The sequence below is a fragment of the Grammomys surdaster genome, unplaced genomic scaffold, assembly GCF_004785775.1.
Source record: "Grammomys surdaster isolate TR1022 unplaced genomic scaffold, NIH_TR_1.0 140, whole genome shotgun sequence".
Taxonomy (NCBI): Eukaryota; Metazoa; Chordata; class Mammalia; order Rodentia; family Muridae; genus Grammomys; species Grammomys surdaster.
Window position 1 is genome coordinate 8,828,629 of NW_021604598.1, and position 15,745 is coordinate 8,844,373.

General features: G+C 42.8%; 1 protein-coding gene across 3 annotated transcripts in view; it reads left to right on the forward strand.

Annotated features, from left to right (window-relative positions):
* The first annotated feature begins 5,534 nt into the window (after positions 1-5,534).
* Positions 5,535-15,745, forward strand: part of Opcml (opioid binding protein/cell adhesion molecule like) — a 517,586-nt gene continuing 507,375 nt past the window's right edge. For 2 of the 3 annotated variants that reach the window (XM_028763827.1, XM_028763828.1), the window contains exon 1: positions 5,994-6,160. In XM_028763827.1, the coding sequence (XP_028619660.1) occupies positions 5,994-6,160 (167 nt within the window). Of the gene's footprint in view, positions 6,161-15,745 lie in introns of all 3 variants that reach the window. The other variant, XM_028763826.1, reaches the window with a different exon arrangement.

Genomic DNA, 15,745 nt, shown 5'->3' on the forward strand with positions numbered 1-15,745 from the left:
AAAGCAGGTTGAAGATGAGAAAAAAAATGATGTTGCTCCCAGTTCTCTGCTGCTCCTTCAGTCTTTTCCTTCTCCTGTCATCCAACATCTGCACTAGGTTGTAGTCTCCTCAAACCCATGGCCTCCGGAATGTTCCTTCTCCATCTTTATTACAGAGAGCTACATTTCCTAGCTATCAAAATCTCTCTTGGTTCTTTTCTTTTACCCCACCCCCAAATCCAAATTAGGGACCGATCTTAGCCATCGGATTTGCCCCATCCCTTTTCTTTTGCCTTGCATGCTACTATTCCCACTGCCATTGCTGTTCTCACTCTCCTACTGTCTGTGTACTCCTGCGATCCATTCTCTAGCCTATGCATGGTTAAAGCATCTGCCGCATTTCATCTCTCAGATCCTGGTACTTGCCTGCTGAAAGTCTCTGAGGTTATACCACTGAATTTAGAATTAAATCCTTATACAGTTTCCCTGGTACTCACGATCCAGTGCTCTTCATGATTTCTGCCTTCACCTAAAGCTCCTCTACCAGTCACCCTCACAGCTGCCATTTTCATGGTCCTGCTTGGCTGGATCCAATAGTCAATCAGGTCTCCTTTCGGATGTCACCACTGCAAAGATGCTTTCCCTAATTACCTAACTTATCATCCTTTCCATCCCATCAACTCCCATAACACTTTTTTGATAGCACATTGCCCAATCTAAATATGTCTATTTACTTATTTTTCATGATCTCTTTTCCCACCTCAACACTTATTCACACCCTTGCAGAAAGGCATATAAAAATATTGATGTCATTAATGGGCTACTGCATCTCCAGTCCCTGAAAGACTGTCCACCACAAAATAGACATGTAATCATATTTACAGATTAGCAAGTGGCTTAATGTGTGAGCAAATTGGAAATAGTGTTGGAGGGTTTTCAAAGGGAAAAATACTGAGACAGGGTCTTGTGCAGCTCAGGTTGGCCTCAAACTCACTATATAGGAGAGAATGAACTTGACTTTCCAATTTTCATTGCTCCACTTCCCTTGTGCTTGGATCACAGGCATGTGTCACTGTGCCCAGACCATGTGATGCTGGGATCAAACCCAGGGATTCCTGCATGCTACACAAACACCCTGCTCACTGAACCATATCCCTATATTCTTTTTCCAGACTTAAGAGGTTTTGTCATTTTAAAAACTAAGTTCTTTTTTATTTGCCTTGGTAATTTCCTGCTATGTGATTCATGAAGAGGCAGTTTACACAGTCTGCAATACCACTTAGAAACACACACACACACACACGTACCTTATGCATATATGCAGAATGCAGCAGGTGTAGCAGCACAGATGCATTGAAGTATCAAGAGCCAGGCACTTGTTTAGGTTCTGGGCAGAAGCTGCTGGACAGTCTTCAGCCATTCTTTGCTGATTGGTTGTCCTTCAGTGATATGAGGCAGGGCCCACTTGCACTGGGTTGCATTCCCAAGAGGTAGGTGAGACTCTATCACCAACCAGAGTTTACACCTAAGTAAGAAAACAATGAGAACACCATCTCACCATCTGATTCTATCAGGTCTAGCCTAACATCATTAGGCTGTGACATGTATTTTCTTGTTAGGAGGATTCTTCCTCTGACCCAGCTTCTCCAGGCCATTCAATCCATAGGCTGCAGATACCACCTGCTGGTTCAAGTTGCCACCTGTCACTGGAGTTCTTGTCTGAAAGCCACCAGAACTCTTTACAGCCTTTCTTCCAATATGCTTCTCCTTTCCTCCCTCTCTCAAAATCTCCTCTGTCAGGATTCATCTTCTCCAGCCATTCACAACTATTTCTGTCTAGGTAGCCAGTGATCTTGCCTTGTGTAGACCACAGCCCCTGGAATCTGGATCTTTTCATAACTAGCAAAGGTTGTGTAGGTGAGTTTAAGGTCTCTTGTACATTGTGTTTTACATCATTTCCCTCAAACTTTTCTCCATGTCATCTGTTATTACATGAAAATATATGTTATGCTATGGAACCATAAAGTACGTTGATTGTGGTTCCTAGCCTGCCAAGCATTAACTGCATTTATAGGTTTAATCAAAATCCTTCTCCTCCACACATGTATTTGATTAGACCTTTCTATTCCCAGAGATACTGGATCTCCCAAGACTGCCTCATTCCTGGATGGAAGAACCACTTTCTCTATCTAATTCTCAGAGACCAAGGGACCATTTCTTACCCTAAGCCAGAGCCAAGTCAGGATTCCTGGAGACCACCCACAGAACTTGCCAAAATATTATTCACTACTATGTAATCCAGTTTTCCCATCCTTCCTTGCCCAAACCCTCCCATGGAAACCATAAGCTTCTTGCCATACTTTCTTCCTACTTTCTATATCTACAGACCAACCTGAGATATGTCACTGGGTGATATGACCCTTCTCTTGGGAACTATAAAGAACACACTCTTCTTTCCAGATCTTTGTGCTGGTCACTTTTCTCCACTCTGATTAAGCACAGTTCTAGCTATGCTTAGACACATTCTTGATCCCTACCCTTTGGATGAGATAGGTATTATTTGGTATGAGTTGCACAGAGATAGAGACACAAGGACTCTGTGTTTGAACAGAAAACCCAACTTCCAAGCCAGTATTCCAATCATATGATAAATTGTCTCTACATATAAATTTATATATCCAAGGAGGTGTAATTAGAAGTCTACCCTATCATTGCCATGGGCCAACGCTTTTCACAGAATATGCCTGGCACAAATTGTTTAATTGTGTTCATTGTAAACCTCAACTCTGTTCCCTTTTCCCATTTAAGCGTATGTTTTAGCCCTACATTCTAGTAGTTCATAGCAATGTTTTACAAATGAATGAGCTGCTGACCACTCCCCCCAATGCTGTAGACGGAAATGAAGATGAACATTTAGACAAGATCTTTGTAGTTTCCTCCTTGACTCACAAGTTTGTGAATTCAGATTTATTCTGTCACAGAGACTAAGCTAGGAGCCATTGTAACAGGAGAGTATAGACCCTGATTCTTTGTTCTTCAGTCCCCCAAACCCTTTACTTGGAAACAGCAAGCCTGGTAGACAGTAGCCTCCTTAGCTTGTTCCTTCATAGGCACAAGCCCTAGTGTGTGTGATCGAGGACTTTTATCTCCACTTCAGTTCATCTCTGCTTCAGTTCTTCACTAGCCTCAGTCATCCTTTCCTTATCTGGAACCTTGCACATGTTTCTTCTTGATGTCTCCAATAGCTCTTCCTATCCCAAGCCACCTTGCCTGAGTTAGTGCAACAGTGGTCCCACCCGCCACTTCTGGATAAGAAATCAAACCAACAGGCATCTGAGAAGATCTGAGCATGTTACCACTGAGCAGCAGGGACAGAGGACCTGGGAGATGCCTTCTGACCAGGCTCTGCTTATATCCTCAGCCCTAATTAAGACACAAGTTTGGTGACAGGAAGTTCTAAACACAGCATCTCATTGTCAGCTTACAGCATAACACATGTAAGAGCCTTTCTAGCTCTTGATCCTGGCTTGCAGAATCACAGGGTCCAGAGGATTATGTATGTACAAAACATTCAGATTGTTTTTTAGAAGAAGGATATGTATTAAAAGTGGTGGGTGTTTCCTGAGCTTTCTTGGTATAGGGGAGTATAGAGGCTGGGTTGAGGAGTGGTGATCCCCAAATACTGGTTGGTAGTGATCCCCAAATACTGGTAGTGATCCCCAAATACTGGTAGTGCTCTCAGGATCACCCAATCCCTGTCTACACCATTTCTTCTTTCAGCCTTGCAGCCCAAGACCTCATGAAGGAGTCTTGTCTCCCACGTCTATCTGAGTAATACCTGTTCTCTCAGTATAATTTTCACTATAGCTGATATGACTAATGATAAGTACTCTATCCTTCCAAGGTAAGATGTTCTAATTAAAAAATTTAAGCCTAAAACGTATGTATGAGCTAAGCATTTTTACAAGTGGGACTGGGGCAGTATTCTTTTTTTTTTTTCCCCCGCTCAGTCCCTTGGAAATGAGAGCAGGTAGGATGCCTTCGTATCCTTCGGCAACCAAAGTAATAAACACGAAGAGCTTAATGCTTATTTTTGAATTACATTTCATTTTGGCAATTGTGCAGAGCCCTGCCTAATTTAACAAAAGGCTTCGAGAAAAAAAAATAACAGTAGAGCAGACGCACATAGCAACCATTAAATTAGGATACAGGCATGAGTACCACGCAGAGAGGAAAGGCTTCTGCCAGGCAGAGCAGGAGCAAGAATAATGGCAGGCCCAAGGAAAGCTGTGCTCTTGAGTTTAGACTGAAGGTGATGGATCTCAGCCCAAAGCAACCCAGAGATTGGCCTCTAGGAACACTGTATCCTGGAGTTCCCTCTTGGCACTATTATGATGCTCTCTCTCTCTTGTAATCAGAAAGCCATAGACGGATTTTATGAAGATCAGTACTACTGTATTTTAGGATCTCCACGTGATTTTCCTGGCTCTTCCTTTTCACCGCAATAAGAGGCACAGATAGTGGTGGATTATTTTGCATGTTGTCTTTTAAGAAGAAATTCAATTGTCAGCTAGGGAGGCAGACATGGAGTGGAGGGGCATTAAGTGTTTCTAGGTAGGCCATCAGAACAGGAAGCATACTACAGCTTTTTGCATAGGCCCAGGAAAGCTGTGCAGTAAGACTAGCGCCTGCATGGATAGATGCAGAGGAGTGGACATGCATACTGGCTCAGCTACCTGGAGTGGCAAAGGCAGCTCAGTTCTCCTGGGCGGGGTCTGACAACTTCTGCATGGCATTGCAGAAGGAAGGTGCCAGTGTCAGTTTTCAATTTGCTGTTTTCCCCAGAACTCCTTCTCCAGCCCTCCCCTCAATCTCCCCACCCATATCAGGGGAGGCAATGAGCGGGACTCAGCACTTCCTCAGCTCACTCAGGTACAAGGAGAGAGCAGAGCCCCTTGAGGCATCAGGCACCTTCCCTTGGGGATCCGGGCCTCGGTGGATGCATCTATCCCGGCGCGGCGGGGGTTAAGGTGGGCGCCCGCGCCCCGCACCCGCCAGGATGAGCATGCAGTCCGTGCCACGCGCCAGTCGGCTTGCTCCAAGTCGACACCGGGAGAAAGTGGCGGTCAGGGATGCTGCTGCTGCCATGACAACCCCAGCGGTCGGGGCCCGCGCGCTTTGGGGCCTCTCCCCGGAGGAAGGAGGCGCGGAGGACGGGGGCGGCCGCTGAACGTGGCGTCCGCGCGTCCCCGCGTCCCGGTGCAGCGTCCCAGAGGAGGCGGGGGCCGTAGTCCGCTCAGCTCCCAGCGCGCCCAGAGCCTGCACCGCGTTCCGCGGGCTGGCAAGGGCCAGGCTGGCAGGACTCGCCCACTGGGCTACCGGGAGGACAACCTCGGAGCGGAAGAACTGGGCTACACCTGCTGCAGGTCACCGTGTGGAACTTTTTATCGCCTTGGGGTCCAGATGCAAGACTCGGGGCTGTTTTCTAACTCCATCCAAACATGTGTGTGATCTAATAAAACATTTTCTCCTCTCCTTGAAATCAGGAGCTTCTTCTTCTTCTTCTTCTTCTTTTTTTTTATGACATCTCCTTTCTGTCAGAGACACTTGCCTTCTTTGGGTTATAAACTTTTGATGCCAGACCTCTGCAGAACGCGCCCAACTGAATCTTAAAGTAGCTTCACCGAGAGAGACAGAGAACGCACAATCTGTGACCTTCGTCCCTGCTCCTTCTTTCGTGCCCCCCCCCGCTCCCTCCGCCCCAGGGAGCGTTGAGAAAGCTCTTTTTTGGATGCAGGAGGGGGCATCTGGTTCTGCTAGGCTGGAAAGCTGAGGCTGGAGCCGAGGAAGAATTATTAGGCTCCGGAGAGCCTGGACTCAGCCTTGCCTTCTCCCGCTCCTGGCTCCTGTTTGCTCTGTGTGCTTTCACCCCTCAACACTTCCGGCTGTTCTGAGAGGGCAGGGGACAAGGACCGCGCAGCTGCAGGAGTTCTGGGAAGTTGTGGTTGTCGAGAATGGGGGTCTGTGGGTACCTGTTCCTGCCCTGGAAGTGCCTCGTGGTCGTGTCTCTCAGGCTGCTGTTCCTTGTACCCACAGGAGTGCCGGTGCGTAGCGGAGATGCCACCTTTCCCAAAGCTATGGACAACGTGACGGTCCGGCAGGGGGAGAGCGCCACCCTCAGGTAGGGAGCCTTCCTTCATCTGGGGACAGAACCCTTTGCACTTGGTTTCAAGGGGAGGGGGTGAAGAAGAGAGAAAAGGAAGCTAGAACGAGGGGCATTTTAACAAGCGAAAGGCTATTTGCGGGTCCAAGAAGTGGCCAATTTCGTCGTGTGGTTGCTGATACCAGTTTTCTTGGATGTGTCTGTCATTTGGTCCTCTTTTGGTCTGCAATCTTACAGGCAATGTTGAAGTCTACACTTTGGACACCATGTATCCATGGGGCTATGGGATGGCAAGTTTCACACCCAGATGGGATACTGCGTGGTTAACTAAACACCCTTGGATTTTTCTTCCAGGCCAGGAGGATGTGATGACACAGGATTGCCCTCAAATAAACATCTATGATGAAAGTGTGTGTTGGGGCTACTTTTACAATTGAAGGCTCTAGATTTCCCGTGCCAGGGCATGACTTTTTATGAGTCTCGTAAAGACACAGCCCCTCAATCTAAACCTGTGCTGTGCACTTGGGCTCTGATGCAAATTATGAGGCCTTTGTATTTTTGTGCGCTGGGACCAAGCATGTAGCTTTTATGCACCGACATCATTCCTGTGTGTGAAGCACAATAGGGAAGCTTTTTGTTTTAGCTTAATGAGTTACAGAGAATCACTTCCATGCTCCAGGCAGAGGGGTGGCGTTGCTTGGAATATGAACCTTTGGGGACTGGGCCTGCTGCAGCAGAGACTTTAATAAAAATGCAGCCACCACTTTCCACCAGCTCAGCAGATATCATCTTTTATCCCTTTAATGAGGCAGTTCTGGTCCTAGGAGACAGATTCAGGGACATCCCAGCTTAACTACGTCTCACAGTGTACACAGGGTGAATGCGTTTGCCCTGCCTATGACTTTGATGGTTATGGTAAAGATAAAACATTCTGACCCAGATTCTGCAACCAGAATGCCTGACTTCTACAAGGAGATATTGAGGGTGGGGTTTCCTTCTTCCTGTTCCCTGTGCTCTTCCTTGGGGAGCCTGTCCCCAAGGAAGAAACCAGGGCTTCTGAAACATCATTGTTCTTTTCGTGAACCCTAGGGTTAAATTTTGCATCTCTTCTACCTTGGGAGGTTCGTAGGTAAATCGTCTTTTCAGCTAGTGAAAGGTCCCAAAGCCCTGTCTTCTGGATCTTCATGGTCCTAAAAAGGAAAACTGAGAAGTTCCTTATAGACAGTTTGAGTTGCAAGTACTTCTTGTCCTTTTAGCATCCCTTAGCTTGTAGGAGATGAGAGTGCATTATCCTTATTTTGTTGCTTCAAGGAAGGTTCCAGGTCTGCTCTTTGAGGTATGACTTGTTGTTGGAATGTGCTTTTGCAGGAGACTGGTGGTTCAAAGGTGCCAAAAGCATCTAACGCCTGTGTATGTGAACCCCAGAAATGTGGGCAAGAGAGTTTGAACACTACCGCATACCTCTTTTTCTTCCAGTCTTTCGTTAGAGGCAAAGACTTGTTTCATAATCAAGGGGGATATCACTGATAAATTTACGGATTCTGCTGTCCTCTTCCCGCCCCTGAAAATTAAATCAGAAACATAGAAACTTGAGCTTTTGCCTTCTGCGATGCAGTAAGATAATTCTACCAGCAGAGGGCCAGCTTCCATCTACCTTTTTTTTTTTTTTTTTTTTTTTTATTAGCTGCTGGTCTGTTTTCATGATCTTCAATTCTAATGTTTAACAGCTGGGCTTGGTAATAGGAAAGGGAATAAAAAAGGAAAAGCTGAATAGTTGCTTTTCATGCTTTGTGGAAAACAACAACGTACATGTTCAACTATGACTGCTGCTGCTTACCTGACTGTTGTGGTAGCTGACTTTTAAAAGCCAGAACAAGCTGTATTGATTTTGCCTGTCTTCTCTCTTCTGCACCTTTCCCCTGCTGTAGACAAACCTATCCCTGTGCCCACATATTACTCTCCAGATCTCCTCTACAGTTTTTACCTCTTGTAATCTTCTCTTCCATTGCTCTTTTCTTGTTACTTATGGTCCCCTTCATTTCTTCCCACCATCATTAACTCTTACCATTCTCTATGCTAAAACAGTTTCATTTCTTTGCTACAATCTCAGTATTTCCTTAAAGAACATAAACACCTCATGCAGAGTTCAGCAGCTCGGCTTTCGACCTCTCTCTTTTTCCTTGCCTTCAATCTGTTCTTTGGAGCTGTGCTCCTTTCTTATCATTAAAACATGGTACTCAGTTGTTTCACCTAGAGGCCATGGTCTCAGTAAGTGGAAACTCACACACTTGGTTGGGCTCAGAGAAATCTATCACATGTTATTTGGTAGCATTTTGCTTTTTAAAACTTACAATCCATCTTGTCTCTCCAATTTTTGCAATACTGGGGATCAAACCCAGGGCATTATACATGGTAGGAAAGAGTTGTGCTATAGCCTTATAGATTTCTCTATAACCTTATAGCTCTATGTAAAGTAACTTTTAAGTATCTTTGAAAGACTTTATTGGTGATTTATTTCTGGGGAAGTTAATGTTCAGAATGTATCAATGATACTCATGCCTATCAGGATTAGAAAACACTCTTGAAGGTACCTGTCCCAGATCACATGACCTTAAGTTCCTAAATCTTGAACTATGTCAGACATGGAGCAGAGACCAATAGGTAAAGCCAAGATACCTAGAAACTTGGCTACACACTCAGATTTTCCTGTGAAAATTTCCCCAACTCAGAGAGGACAATTGCTTCCTGTGGGAGATCAGTTTTGTTGTGGCAGGCCCTTGATTCTTCTGAGGGACCTTCAGAAGTGACGTGCTAAAGAAGACTAAAATTTTCAGTATCGATAAAAACTCATTTTACAGACACAAGGCCATATTATTATTCCTGTAACTATTTCACAGGGCTGCTTGAAAAGTAAAAATAATTATTTTAATATTGAGTTATTTTGCCTTTTTGGAAGAGAGATGATATAGAAAATGAAGGTGCTATTCTTTATAGTTGAATTATACCTTCTATGAATCTGATTTGAATTCATTATTATAAATGGGCCCTCTTGGCCAGAATCATTTCATTGCAATTGTGAGCTGTTGGGTTAAAAATGTTCTGCGCCTTTCTGTTAGATTAGATATGACAAGTATCTAGGTGTCCTCTGTCTGAATCAATGAGCATATTCAGATGGGCGCCCAGGGTCTGGGCATGGTCCGCTGGCATCTACGAAGCCATTTCAACTGCCACCACCAGCCATACTGTCATCATGGGGCCACAGGCACCTCTTGACTTACTTTTGCTCCTCTGTGTGCTTTGTTTCCCTATTCACATGGATATTTTGAGGCGTGTCCTAGATGAGCGGCTGTATTTGGGGTAATTTGTTTCAGGCAGTGGGTAAACCCAATACAGTGGCTTGTTTTGTTGTTGTTACTGTTTGTTTGCTTGCCTTTCCATAGTAGAGTAATCTGTTGTTGATCTACGCTTGCTGATCTCGGATTATACTTAACAATTCTTTCCTAAACTACCCTGCATTTTCATTTGGAGTCCTGAGGTAATCAATTCAGAAAAGCTATATGAGGTTTAACTACTGACAGAGAATAACCTGAGCGGTGGAATTTCACCAAAGCAGCTGGGGCAGTGGAACTCCCAAAGACAAGGTTCTGGTGTTGACCTGGCTGTTTTCTGTACTGTGCACCCACTATCAACAGCTTACCCTTTCAAGTGAATTAGCAAATTAAGATAGCTATTGAGTCTTTCAAAGCATGTAGCAAACCCATATATGTTAATGTTGAAGGTGTCAGAGTCAGGGGCTATGTCAGTGTGATGTAGTAGTTTTGGTCTGGGAAAATAAGAACAGGAAAAGACCTGTGAGTAAGGATGGTCTCTGAAGGAACCCCCTTCATGGTAATAACCTGGGCTTTTTGTTATGAAGGTATTTGAGAAACTATTTAAAATATCCACTTGGAGCTGGGGGTGGGTAGTGTTCATACCAAGCATAAGGAAGACCCTGAGTTTCACCCCCAGGATGAATTAGAAAATAAATTGTAAATGTTAATTCCCGAGACTCTGGGGATGGCCCTGAATGTAGACATTTAAAAATCTATTTTAGCATTTTTCAAGTAAGCCAGAACTGGGAACCACTACTCTATAAGGGTTTCTGCCATATAATTTCTGATTAAGGCTATTTTCCAGGATCTGTCCCTTGCATTGAAATATCTCCCCCATGACATGTATGTGTCTCATAGCTGTACCAATGCCTCAGAAAGAGCAGGAGCCAGGGCTTAGGGCCCATGTACCTCAAGCTAATACTTAAGTTGTCTCCCACTGACTCTCTGGTCATGAACAATTCAGTATACCATATACATAAGTGAACAATTTCTGCCAGTCTATAATATCTAGTGAGAAAGGGCATACAGTGTTATTCCATTAACACTACAGCAATGTGTATCATTTGTGTAATATTCCTACATGCTTAAATCATCTGAAGATTACTTACCTAATAAAACATAAATGCTGTGTAAATTGTTGTTACCTTCTGTTGCATAGCAAATAATGACAAGAACATGTTTAGTATAGACACAGTTGATTTATTTTTAGTATAATTTTATCTATGGCTGCAGGATCTATGGATGTAGAACCCACAGTTCTAGAAAGCTGATGACACGGGCTAGCTGCTACTGAGACTAAAGTGGAACTCCTTGGTAACAATTGATGATATTCTCAGCTTATTCCTGTTTTATCTTGTCTACCACCTCCTCCTCCACCCACACACATACACACAACTTTCAAACTCATTAGTCTCTTTTCACTTCTGCTCGGCTTCCTGCCTTCTGCATGTGGTCAAGAACTGCCCTCAACTGAATACCAGTAACACTTGCTGCAGACCTTTGCTCTAACAGCCAGGCCATGTGGATGTGTGATATCTTCTGGTGTGGCTTTTGTCGGACTGTGGTATGGTGAAGCTCCTACTATATTTGCTATATACAGATATCAAACTGAGCACCAAGGATTAAAAGAACAAGTATAGTTCATTGCTGTAAGCCAGCTTAGTGGGCCATACCTCTTTAAAGTACTCTTACCTCTACAGCAATAAAGTGCTCACATCTGAACAATCTAGCTGTCGGACACTCAAGGGCAGCACACAGAGATCTTGGGGACCTGAGGGATTTTGAATTCCACTCAAATCACTTGCCAGAGAAGACAGTTGTATCCACCAGTGTTACATTAAGATCTGAAACCCCACAGAATTCTTTACTATCCCTGAGGGCAAGGCAACAAACAGGCAGAAGAGTTTAAAAGATTCTTCTGCCTGTTGGAGAATATATCTGGAAGGAAGACTGTCTGGTCTCTACAGAGATTCATAAGGAAGTAATCAGAACAAGGATTTTAGTGCTCCCATTGAAGAAACAGGTACTCTTAGGATTGGGTCATAGTTACAAGGTTGCCTAGAGCTGGAAGAACAAGACAGGACTATATATGGTCTAATGTCCCAGTGAAGGCACCTCCCTCCAGCATACAACATACAATAAAGCCAGGGATGAAGAAAGGTGTTGGAAAGCACTAAATGGGTAAGCTTGTGGCTTTCTGGAAATTCTGGAAAACTTGGCAGCTGTCATCCAAGCTTATTGGCTGCTTATCTGGCCTCTTTTAGTAAATTTGACTGTAGAATCCAGTTTAGTTCTGTCTATATTTCTTTTTCTTTTAGTTTCAAGTAAAGGACTCTGCCTTCAGCCTTCTTATGTGTTCACTGTGTTGGTAGCAGCAAAGGAGGTGTGCTATGCTGTGGATCTGACGGGAGCTGGCAATGAGATACAGCTGAAGAGAATCAGTTTTATTTGACCTTTACAGTAACAACTTTTAAAATTACTTATTATTAATAGGAAGCTGACTTCCTATTAGTCATGAGATGAGAGAAGGGGATTACTCTGATATCCATTGAAATCTGTTTTACCTATTAAGTAAGCAAGAAATTGTTATCTTGAGTATACATATGCTCAAGATATGTTATGGATATATATCTATATATTTATATATATATACTATATCTCAAGAGTATCATCTCTCATATATATATATATATATATATATCCCCTAAACATTTTGATATTTCATATATATACATGTGGGGTATGTAGCCTGGTGCTTCAAATATACATATGAATATATATATATATATATATATATATAAATTAGATCATAGATATATGAATATATATTATTTTTATATATAACTTCATATTTATTGTTCATTATTTTTTTTTTATAATATATTTTTTTTTATTTTCTTTTTTTTTTTTGAACATGAAATGCTTTTTTATAGCATGTTTTACAAGGGGAGGGGGTAAGAGGGTCCAGGTGGTGGAAAAGTACAAAATCTTCTTGGCCTGTGCCTTGAAACATGTCATGGTCTATATGGTACACTGCCTTGAATTATGATCTACCTGCATTACCAGGCAGGAAGATGCCTTTGGTAGTGTTGTTTGTAGTGAAATTAATGTTTGAGCAGAGTCTGTTAAAGCAGATCCTGTGTTCTTTGCATTGGCCCATTTGTAATTCTATCTAATCTTCTAATTACATCTGCTTATACCCTATTATACATTATGCCCTATTATACCCTATTTTTGACAACATAATATTTGTATTAATTCTTTGATAATTCTATACAGTTAATATTAAATCTATCCAGCCTCACTCTCCATTCCTATATCTACCTTGTGCCATTTCCCCACCTCCCCACCACTTCCCAGCTTCATGTCCCCTTTTCGTTTTTGTAACAACCCACTAAATCAAATTTGTGGTGTCCATATACTCATGGATGTGAGGACATCCACTGATAGGCCAGGGGATATATCCTTAAGAAAAATGAACTCTCTTTTTCCCATAAGCCATCAATTGAAAGTAGCTCCCCAGTTAGAGAAGCAGATTCACAGCCCTCTTCCCATTCACCGGATTGATCTTGTGTGGGTCTGGTGAGTACGCAAGGCTGCTATGAGTTCGGGAGTACAGCAGTCCTGACATGCCGAAAGGCATTATTTCACCCCAACCCTCTCTAATGCTGGCTGTCACAGTCTTTCTGCCTTCTTTAGGGATGGTCTCTGAGCCTTGGGGGAGAGAGGACATAGGTGCCCCACTTGTGCCTGAGAACTCCAGGAACACTTATTCTCAGCTTTTGTCAGTTGTGAGATTGTGTGTTGACTACTTTTCAATACATGAGGAGGATTGGGAGAAATGCTTATGTTTATAGACATCTGAATTTAAGACAGCAGTTGGACACTATGTCTCTTTAGCAAAGTAATAATAAATATTTCACCCATGAGGCCTGTGAAGTTTCCCTCTCTGGGTTCTTGACTAGGTTTACAGTAGCAGGCATATGTTATTTCCCATGGAGCAGCCCTTAAATCAATTCAATCAGAAAGCAGTTGGCTGCTCTCAAACATCTGTATCACTAAAGTACCCACACAAGTCATTGTCATAGGTCATGGGGTTAATAACAGGGAAAAGATGTTGATGATTTTTACCCATCCCCACTGCCTACCTAGCAAGCCCCAGTACTCTTAAAGCTAGCTGTCAGAGAGAAAGCTTCCTGGTCAGTACCCACTTGATTTTTCCATATCTTGTGACCAAAAGGTGTAGTGTACCCAGTAATAGGGTCTTGGAGCACCTTATGGTATATAACTAAGATCAGGCACGAGCCTGTATTGTTTTGGGGGTCATTGGAATACTTCTGACCAATAATTCAAGAAGAGGTCTCCTACACTTGACACTGGCTTTTGTTTGGCAACTATGGCTTCTGGGAGGAGCACTGCCCCATGTGTACAGTAAACAGACACACATACATACACACACAAACACATACACACATATATTTGGATATATATATATATATTCATATTCATAAGTTTTCATATGCCCTTTTTACACATTTTGGTGTTTTCTTAAAATCTCTCTACACACTCTCCCCTGCTCTCTCCTCATCTCTCTCCACATGTAAACTTTCTTCTCCATCATTTCTCTTTCCCTCCTCCATTATCTCCCATGCTCTACTCTCCCAGCTGCTCAGCACTCGTCCTGCCAGGAGCTGAGCCTCATTTTCTCGGTGGAGAAGTTAAGCCAAAGGAAGAGCTTAAGGCTCTGTTACTTCCCCTGCAGACCCCTTACTAAACCTGTAAGGCCTTAGGAAAGGAATCTGCTTTGAACAATACCACTTCATACTGATTATTTGTTATTTACTGTGTCAGTTGTCACATCAATTACTTGTGATTTCACAGTGTTCGGGATATACAAGTCCAATTAATGATCTGGGAAATATAAATTTAGGAAAGTTAGGGCACTTGCCTTTGGTCAAATGTTTTTATTTTCTAAACATACATTTATCTATCTATCTATCTATCTATCTATCTATCTATCTGTCTGTCTGTCTGTCTGTCTGTCTGTCTGTCTGTCTGTCTGTCTGTCTGTCTTCTATTTTGTTATATCTGTAGGATATGTATGTATGTGTGGATACATGCTCCATGGCAGAAGTGTGAAGTCAGAGGGCAACGTAGAGGAGTTAGTTCTTTCCTTTTCCCACATGGGTCTCTGAGATTGAACTCAGGTTTCCAGATTTGCCAGCAACAGCCCTTACCCACTGAGCTATCTCAGGACCTGGAGTTAGAGTTCTTTATAGGACAGAGCTCAGTTTGCTGCAGTAAGGCTTTTTTGTTGCTTCTCAAATTTATAGCATATCTTTCCCACATACATATAGAGACCTGAGTAGGTTTCTTTGTGTGGACAACATAGAAAAGTGAAATCACCTTGTTGGTCATTTTGACACATTGGGCTGAAGGCCAGGAGATCTGCATCTTGCTATCTTCTGTCTTATCTGAAGAGTATCCTATAATTCCTGATATTTAAATCTTTCATCTACATTCACACAGATATCCTTATTTTTTCTGTAGCTGAAAACTGTTCAAAGTTCAAACATGGAACAGAATGGTAACCATTGGCAGGTCTACCATACTGTCAATGAGAGCTCTTGGCTCAAGAATGCTCTGGATTGGGCGCTTCTGTAGTGTGGCAGAATATTAAGTACCTCAAAAGGCTTAAAGGCTAAAACAGAGTAAGCAGGTCATTTCTTGGCAAGAACTCCCCAGTGAGACCTGGAAGGAATTGACTGATCCACAAATGTGACTCAAGCGAGGTAATTTCTTTAAGCCCTCGAGTACATGCCAGTCCATATTCTCCTTTCCATTTTTATGTTCACATTTTAGTTTAAACCATTAAGACTGTGAAGACAGCCACGGGGCCTCAGCTCACCTTGTCATTGATTCACACCCTAGAGAAAATTTGTGACCCATTTTACCCTCCTCTTCCCTGGAAATGATACGTTTTCCTTAAATTAAGGAGATGCAGAAGGACTTGACCTGGCTTCCAATAAAAGTACTGATCAATAAAGTTTTAAAAAAATTGGTTTTGCATATTAAACATTTTCAGTGGGTCTGAAGATTTATGGTATCTCGATTAACCAAACTTCCAATCCATTATAGGAACAAAGAATGTTATAAGTGGTTGTTAAGTTTTCCAGCTAGATTCCTGAAGATATTTTAACTCATAATTACCCAAAATACTGTATGCTCGTAG